Raw genomic sequence first — 9,433 nt, 5'->3', positions numbered from 1 at the left:
GAGACTGCATGAATGGAGAGTGTTTGAGAGTGTGACTGGCTTCTCTTCCTCCTCTTTTTCTTCCCTCTCCCTGTGGGCAGAGGGTAGCGGTCGTCACCATGCTGGACAGGACGGCGATGCAGGTAAGCTTCGTAACTGAGCTCCATTCTATCCCTTTCATTAGGGATAGAAGCTTTTATCTGTCCCTTCCCTAGCAAGGGGGGAAGCGGACACCAGTAAGAGACAAACCCAACACTTTACATTAGGCTCTTACATAGGACCTACTATGAGATTCAGGGCCTCTGTAACACGGTTTTTTTCCAATAACTTTTTATCTATGCAGTTCATAAATATAACGCTTATTCAGAATACACATTATATCTACACATAAGTTTTGACTGTATTCTGCATTACGTAGGTTGAATAAATTTGGTACTTATAATGTAAAAGTGACTTTTTTTGAAGACGGGCCAACTTACTCAGAGAAAAGGTTTCGAACGCACTCGTTACGCAACTTATGACAGCATTTCTTCCCTCTTTCTCGATGGATGATTGGCTATACGTAATGAAGGCTATACCTCTGGCAACAATGACATACAAATTTAAATACAAGCAAAGCAGCACACCTTTATGAACTCTGAAACCTCTCCACTGATAATTGTCATAATGAACAAACCAACAAAATATGTTAATAAATACAAAAATACTTCAATTATTAGTCTAACTCCCAAAATAAGTTTCCTAAGAAAATACAGTCTACTAGTCTACTTTATGGGTCACAATCAGATTGACAAGATGTAGGGAATAGTTGGTAATTTTCAAAAACATAGTAGACAAGCTTGATTTGATAACTGCTATATCCAATGTCAAGTAATTTTTCTTTATTGGCTATCTACCTATTTACTGAAAAAAAAAAAAAATAGCCGGGTACCGTATTTTGGCTTTAAAACCTTCACCATAATGATCGCCAGAATGATGACTTCATGAGGCTCCACCCACTTTGGCCTCGTTATAATTCAGGATAACACTGAAGGCTATCATGGTCATTGTTGGATTAGAAAATTTAACTTCTGGCTATAAAAACTAATTTCTCGAGCAGTTGTAAGAAATGCTTAATGATCCTCAAGCATCCCAGCAGTTGCCTAAACATTTAAGTCATGTATATTACTGCTATACTGTTGTGGCACTACTGCTACAGTAGTATTACTACGCTAGCACAGATACCCCACCCACATCTATGTATCGTTCCGCCATTCATAAAGTCTTTGGGTTTCAGAGCCGATGGAACAAGGTGAATGAGTTTCTGCCTGGTGGATGGGCAGGTTAACATGTCGTCAAAAGGTGTTTACCTTGCTTACGTAATGAATGTTTTTCGACTCTTGGCTCATAATCATTGACCATGGCGTCGGCTAAATAATTTTTACTCTGTAAAAATTAAAACCATCAGTTTTAGGTTATTGATAATGCTGACAAAATTTGTGTGTGGTTGTAAAATATACATATGTCAACTTTCAGCTACATCCGATGCTTTGATAAGGAGCAAAGTCCAAAAAACCGTGTTACAGAGGCCCTGAATCTCATAGTAGTTCTTGCTTGCTATTCATAAGAGGTAAGCTTGCCTCCCTCTTATGAATTGGTCCAGAGGTCTGACCACTGATCTTGCAGTGCACACTCTGATTAGTTGGACAAAGGCTAGGTTACCCCCCTTTGCTCATACGACCAGGGAGGGAACCCAGGTTGGGCAAACACCAGTCTGTTCAAAAAAGACTCAGATTCCACCCACCAATAAGTAAGTCTTCCTTATGTAAAGGACCAAGGGTTTGTATTACGTGTCGGAATAAATCTCAATTTCTGGAAGTAAATTGTATTTTTCCTAACTATACAAACCTGAGGTCCTTTAGATATAGTCCCACCTCATGCCACCCCTCACTCTGATCCTGAGCCTAAAGCAAAGTGATATATTTACCTCCTGCCGGGAGGGACTCCCGACCATCGGATAAGCAGTTACTGCCAAACTACCTTGTTAGTAAATCTTACGACCGGTCCAGCTGGTGCTGAATAGTAATTCCTTATGTAAAGGACCTCAGGTTTGTATAGTTAGGAAAAATACAATTTACTTCCAAAACTTGTGATTTTTCCTAGCTATACTTACCCTGAACTACAGAATTTTTACGCCCACCCTTCCGTCCCTGCGTATCTGAGGGCAGGAACTCTAGGGGCTTGGAAAGGACTGCAGGTCAGAGGTCGTGATCTTCAACCCTGGGGCATACCTGGCTGGGGGTCGGGAGGGAATAGCAAGTTTTTTCAGGTCGGTATCGGAGTGACATCCAGGATTCTCCTAAGAAAGTAGTTCGGGGTAAGTATAGCTAGGAGAAATACAAGTTACTTAAAATTTGTGATTTTTGATAAATCTGCATCCCCATCCGCATCGTTAATTTCTTAACATCTGCATCCGCATTGCGAGCAACATCTGCATCCGCAGTTTGAGAATGTGGATATGAAGATATCACCCAGTGCTCAGTCTTCAAGAGTTCATATTCATACATTTTAGCTAAAAGTAGATTTTCTTTTTTGCTAAATTTAGCTTTTTCGCTTTAGTATGTAAGAATATGTACTACATGATAAAACAATAAAAACATCTCATACAGTATGTATATATGTACTACTTTATAAGTAGCTCTGTTATATAGCATGTTTTAAAGCATACTATACTCTGTTTTTTTCCATCTGTCCATCCGCCTGTGATGTTTTTGTATGGCAACACTGCGTCCCGGGCTTTAGATAGTTACGCTATTTGTAAGTTTTAGGTAAATAAAAGGATATCTGGGTGTACATTTGCAACTGAAAGTGTTTTAATAATTTACTGTATGCGAATTACACCGTTAATATTCGAAATAGGATATTATTATAATCGTAGAATGTAAGCTAAATAAGTAACTATCTAAAGCCCGGGACGCAGTGTTACCATGCAAAAACACCACAGGCGGATGGACAGATGAAAAAAAACAGAGTATAGTTTAAGTAATTTCATGTCATTTACTGCAGTTGTAGTCATAAAGGCAGGGTATTGTATTTTTTAGGAAACTCTCTCTCTCTCTCTCTCTCTCTCTCTCTCTCTCTCTCTCTCTCTCTCAGAATGAGTTTTGTTACCCTTATCATGCAATGAGCATGAAATTACCTTGTGCTAAGACCACTAAAATGTTCATGTATCGTGTTAGTTTGTACGTTCATATAAAAGTATGCACACATATACAAATATCACATATGTTTCTCCTTTCAATTATCACATGAAATATGTGGCAACATAATTTTGAATTATTTGGCTGAAAATTGTCTTTAACAATTAAATATATCTAAATTATTTAGATTTACGAAGTATATCCGCATCCGCATTTGTGAGAGTATGGTAATCAAATATCTGCATTTTTATCCGCATCTGCAAATTTAAAAGATTGATATCCGCATCCTCGGTTATAAAAATTTTTTTCAGTCATCCGATACATCCCTAGTTTGTAACATTCCTTTTTAAAAAAAAAATTGCCAAGATTATTGGATAATTTCCTTTCATTGTTTTTCTTTTCTCCAGATATTTGAAAGCCCTTTACAATGGAAGATATAGAGGATTTGTTTCAAGATGATGGAGAAGTGTTGGCACCAAGGTATCGTAACTCCGTAATCCCAAGAGTAAGACATCGCAAGAAAGCAACACATCAAGAGGTAAAACATTAGAACTGTTGTTGAGAATTAAGGGTCCTTCACTAAAAGGAAGCTATTTCATATGAGACTGATCTTTCTTAAATTTTTTTGAATACAGTAGTTTAGACAGTTGTCAGTGATTGACTAGTAAAGTAGTCGAAGTCATTTGAAAATTTGACATATAGTAATACAGTTTGTTGTTTTTCTATTGTATTCAGGTTAGTAGTAAAAACCTAAGGTTATGCAGTAAATATAATGGAGAAAAGAAATTAGATTGTCCTCAACTTAACTCTTTTTAGTATGAACATTAATTATGTATATTTAGGTCAGTGGTTCCCAACCTTTTTCACTTCATTCCTCCCTTCCTGAATTCTCAACCTTCCTTTGGCCCCGCTTTCATTTTTCTCCAAAATTCCACCCCCCTCCCCCATAAAGAAAATAGAGGCAGAAAAGGATAAAATAAATTAAAAAATAAAATGCTGATGAATAAAAATACCTTTGCTTTATTTATAAGAATTAAAGTTATTACAAACTTGGGAATTATAATTATCTTAGTTACTTGTATATATATTAGTTCATGGATTTCTGCTTAGTCTTAAATTAAATCACCACATTACTAAAGAAAAACCATGCTAACAGGAAATTTGATGTTACTTAAAAAAAAAAGTTTGATCAACCTTTGCATATATAACACAGCAGTGGGAAGGCTGAGGTTGTTATTTGCACTTAGTTGATGAATCTGAGGCTGTCACTGACAATACACATCTCATGTCGGTGCCACATCCAGTTGGTTCTGGTTCTTATTCTTAATGTGTAGAAGGGTTGAGAAACCTGACTCGCATAAATAGGTAGTTGAAAAAGGCAAGAGTAGTTGAAGCACAATTTCACTAACTTTTGGATATGACAGGCATTGAACATCAAAATACATTCAGAGATTTTTCTTTATAGAGATCTTTGACAGCAGAATCATTTTTGATATTAGAAACTCGTCCTGGACATCACTGGGAATATTAATAATGTTAAGAGTGCTAGAGAATGGATTCCTTACCAACTTCTCATCTCCCTCCTTGAATTCTGGAAAGTATATTTGAAGTTCACTTTCCAAGAATCTCAAATGCTGAGTGAGTTCAGTTTTAAGTTGTGGGTCAAGCAGACAATCTTCATTCTCATCAAGGATAGTTGAACGGTTTTCAAACATGGCAACATTCCCAGCACCAACTTTCCTTTGGCAAGAAATCCACGAAGACAGTCCATGAGGTGAAAGGCATTTTTTTTTTTGCCCAGCGTAATTGTCCTGGCTAAGACGCATCCGTTCACATAATTAATTGGAAAAAAAATCTACTAGGTCAGTCTTTAATGCATCCCCTAAATTCTTGCCATGGCTCCCAGGTTGGGAACCCATGGATTAGGCTATGTATATAATTTATATATAAGTAACTTACCCAGTAATTACATGGCTAAGAGTTTGTACTCGATGGCATTACATTATTGTCAGCCATAACCGGGTACTGCCCAGGCAGTCCCCAGTTAATGGCAATCTGGTTTTATTGGGCTTCTAGCACCATAAAATGGCATTTGTTCATGAAACTTACTTGGCAGATATATATATAGCTGTATTCTCCGAAGTCCGACAGAATTTCAAAACTCACGGCACACGCAGTGGGCGGCCAGGTGGTAGTACCCATTCCCGCCGCTGGGAGGCGGATATCAGGAACCATTCCCATTTTCTATTCATATTTTTTTCTGTCGCCGGTCGGTAAACACCTGTTTACAGACCTCCGACCAGGATTTTTGGATTTTGACTCGTAAGTATCTGGATTGACTTTGGTTTGACTCTGGATTGTTGGATTGGCATACGCGATAGTGGACTGTTTTTGGATTTTGGATTGGCTTTTCTATGAACGTGATGTCGGGATCAAGTCAGTGAGCTTCAGAGTGTGTGTGAGAAGTGATTGCAAGGTGAGGCTACCGAAATCATCGGTAGACCCCCACACAGTATGTATGGGGTGTAGGGGGCATGTTTTTGTTTGCTGGTTGATCATTGCATTGAATGCAAAAGTTTGACTGAGGATGAATGGAAGGTGTATGAATCCTATCGGCGGTAAGTTGGAGCGCGATAGGATCAGGAGGTCTTCCTCCAAGAGCGGTTTCTACGAAAGGTAAGGGAAGTAACATTTCTCCTATTTTAACACCAGTAGAATTTGCTTCACCTAATCCTGTGTTGTTGCCTGAGGGCCCTAGTTCTGTGTCTGGAGAAGGTAATGCCCTTTCTCTGATTCTAGAGTCATTACGCACTCTAGAGTCCAAAGTGTTGGCCCTTGAAAACGGCTCGAGTAAAGTGTGTGATCGTGCCCCTAGTGTTGTGGAGGGGGCGTCAGATCGGCCCCATAATGCCTCTAGGTCTAGACCTCTGTCGGACTCCCAGAACTCAGGGAGTGGGCATGTCGAAAGCCCGCAAGAGGGTTACGGGGCTCCCCACCGATCTGGCGTCCCTTCGGCAGGACCTGTTGCTACTTTCCAGGCTTGCCAAGGAGTGTGCTCAGGCTCGCATCCTTAAGGACTGTTTTTCGTCCTCCGAGGCGCCCTCCCCGCGCAAGGGGTGGAGCGCTCGGAGTGACTCGCGTCCGTTGAAAAGGACTTTTCCTAGGGAGGACGCTTTACGTCCCCTCTCTCCGCTCTCGTTGCGGTCTTCGCCTGCGTCGTATGACGCGTTTCCTCCACAGAAGAGAGGTAGGACGTCGTCCGAGGACGACGCTGAGAAGCGCTTCTCTCGCGCCTCGGAGAGGCAGGTTGCTGTACCTTTGAGAAGGAAGGAGGCGTCCCCCCCGCCCCCTCGTCTTCTCGCAGGCGCAGCCCTTCACCTCCTCTCGGTTCTTCACCTACGAAGAGTATTCTTGCGTCGCTTCAAGACCAATTGTCGGCCTTAATGGCTCGGAAGACTCGCCCAGCAGCAGTTGAGCCTAAGCGAAGGAAGGACGCTAGACTGCCTGTCAAGAGGACGAGGCAGTCTCCTTCTCTGTCTCCTCGTTCGTCTCTGTCTCCGCCCGCACGTCAGGACGCCTTTGAGGACGCTCGACAGGACGCCTTGGAGGACGCTTTTGAAGACGCTCGTCGGGATGTTTTGCTTGACGCTTTGCCTGTGGAGAAGGCTTTCGAGAGCGCTCAGAAGACGCTTTGAAAGCGAAAGCTGGACGCTTGAGCGTGAAACGTAAGGACGCTCCTCGAGAGAGACTAAGAGTAACCTCTCTTGACGCGCAGCGCGGTCAGGACGCTCTTCGTGGTTCGAGCTCTAAAGATCGACAGAAGGTCGGTCGCTTTGAAGAGGCTGATGTTAGTCTTCCTCGAAAGCCTTTGTTGAAGGCTAGAACCCGTTGGGCGCACGCCCTCTCCAGAGGTTCAATCTCCTTTGCCTCTTCGGGAGGAAGGAGAGCTTAGTAGTCCGGCGGACTCAGTGGAGGAAGAACAGCCTGTCAGTTTCGTCGGTTTCCGACTACAAGGTGCTGGTTCGTCTTTTACGTTCTTTGTTTGGTGAGAAGTTCCAGCCTGCAGCTCCTAAGTCTCCTCCCTCTCAGTTTTCGTCTTCGAAGTCGGGCAAGGTTTCGGAAGTGGTGGAGATGAAGACTTCCTTGTCCACTAAGAGAGCATTCAAGAAATTGCAGGATTGGATGGAACGTCGGAAGGATCAGGGCAAGTCGACTTTCGCCCTTCCTCCTTCAAGACTCAGTGGGAAAGGCGGCATTTGGTATGAGACCAAATCTGAAGTAGGAGTTAAGATCCCGTCTTCTTCCCAAGGGGACTTTGCTAGCTCGGTAGACGCCCAGAAGAGATCCCTTTTATCGTCCGCTAAGATTTTCATGGACACCAACGGAGATCGACCATCACATGAAAGGTCTGTTAAAGACTCTGGAAGTCTTTAACTTCCTAGACTGGTGCCTAGGAGTCCTGGATCTTCAATCTAGGAGCCTGATTCTTTGAGTCTGGGGGAGCTGTCCAATGTGTTGTCATGCATGGACAAGCGGCCGTCAGGGATGGTTCGAAGAGTTAGTGTCTCATTTCGGCACTGCTTTCCTCAAGAAGAGAGCGCTTTTCTGCAATTTTACAGCGAGGTCTGTTTCTGCATCGCAGAAAGCAGAGCTTCTCTTTGCACCTCTTTCGAGCCATCTCTTCCCCCAGGCTATGGTAAGGGACCTGGCAGTGAGCCTACAAGAGAAGGCTACCCAGGATCTCTTGGCCCAGTCTTCAAGACGTCCCGCAGTCCCTATCACGTCGTCGTCTGGACGACCTCCTAGGAAGGTTAAACCCTTTCGTAGCGCTCCTCCCTCGAGAGCTGCTCCTCGAGGGAGAGGACTTGCAAGAGGAAGAGGTTCCTTCAAACCTAAATCTCTAAGTGAGAAGAAAGTCCTTCAGATGCCTGTCGGAGCCAGGCTAAAGTTCTTTGCGGGTGCGTGGAGAGAGAGAGATACAGATGCGTGGTCCCTCAAGATAGTGGAACAGGGGTACAAGATCCCCTTTGTGGACCCTCCTCCTCTTTCTACGACTCCCAGAGATCTTTCCCCGTCGTATCAAGGGGAGAAACAGCAGGTTCTTTTAGATCTTTTGGATCAAATGATCATGAAAAGAGCGGTGGAGCAGGTCTTAGACCTGGGGGTCACCAGGATACTACAACAGACTTTTCCTGGTACCAAAGCAGTCGTCGGGGTGGCGTCCAATCTTGGACGTAAGCAGCCTGAATCTTTTCGTAGAAAAGAAAAAATTCAAGATGGAAACACCTCAGTCGGTTTTAGGAGCCTTAAGACCGGGCGACTGGATGGTGTCCTTGGACCTACAGGACGCATACTTTCACGTGCCTATCCACCCTCTTTCAAGAAAGTTTCTGAGGTTTATGCTAAGGGACAAAGTTTGGCATTCCGAGCCCTTTGTTTCGGTTTAAGCACGGCTCCGATGGTATTTACCATGCTCATGAAAAACGTAGCGAGATGGTTACATTCTGCAGGAATAAGAGTGTCCCTGTATCTCGACGATTGGCTGATCAGAGCATCGTCAGAAGAAAGGTTTCTGAAGGACCTTCACTTCACTTTGGCTTTGGCGAAGTCCCTGGGACTTCTGGTCAACCTCGAAAAGTCGCATCTGACCCCAAACACAGTCCATCGTGTATCTGGGGATTCAGATGGATTCAGTGGCTTTTCGAGCGTTTCCGTCCCAGGAACGACAGCTGCAAGGCTTAGAGAGAGTTTCGGCCTTCCTGGGGAAGGAAGCTTGCTCGGCGAGGGAATGGATGAGTCTGCTGGGAACCATTTCCTCGCTGGAAAAGTTTGTTTCCCTGGGAAGACTACACCTCAGACCTCTCCAGTTTTTCTTAGCAGACGAATGGAGAGTCAGAGAGGATCTGAATGCGACCCTTTTCATCACCAAATCGGTGAAGAACCATCTAAGATGGTGGTTAGATCCTCGGAAGTTTCGAGAGGGGTTGTCCCTAAAGCTTCTGAGCCCAGACCTAGTGTTGTTTTCCGACGCCTCTGCGGTGTCGGGATGGGGAGCAACACTGGGAGGGGAGGAAGTGTCAGGCACCTGGAGGGGGGACAGGTGTCCTGGCACATCAATGTAAAGGAACTAGCGGCGGTTTTTCTGGCGCTACAGTTCTTCCAACAAAAGGTTGCAGAGAAAGTAGTCCAAGTCAACTCGGACAACACCATAGCCCTTGCGTACCTAAAGAAGCAGGGAGGTACACACTCCCGTCCTCTGTTTTATTTAGCGAGGG

General features: G+C 43.6%; 1 protein-coding gene across 1 annotated transcript in view; it reads left to right on the top strand.

Moving 5' to 3' along the window:
• Positions 1-3,539: 3,539 nt before the first annotated feature.
• The window catches only part of LOC135219590 (threonylcarbamoyladenosine tRNA methylthiotransferase-like), a 143,273-nt gene continuing 137,379 nt past the window's right edge, over positions 3,540-9,433 (top strand). The window contains exon 1 of the mRNA XM_064256478.1: positions 3,540-3,696. Within this exon, the coding sequence (XP_064112548.1) occupies positions 3,586-3,696 (111 nt within the window). The 5' untranslated portion in view covers positions 3,540-3,585. The remainder of the gene's footprint in view (positions 3,697-9,433) is intronic.

Source organism: Macrobrachium nipponense, chromosome 1 (assembly GCF_015104395.2).
Source record: "Macrobrachium nipponense isolate FS-2020 chromosome 1, ASM1510439v2, whole genome shotgun sequence".
NCBI classification, from domain to species: Eukaryota; Metazoa; Arthropoda; class Malacostraca; order Decapoda; family Palaemonidae; genus Macrobrachium; species Macrobrachium nipponense.
The sequence above is the reverse complement of the archived record's forward strand: the minus strand, read 5'-3'. Positions and strand labels throughout refer to the sequence as shown.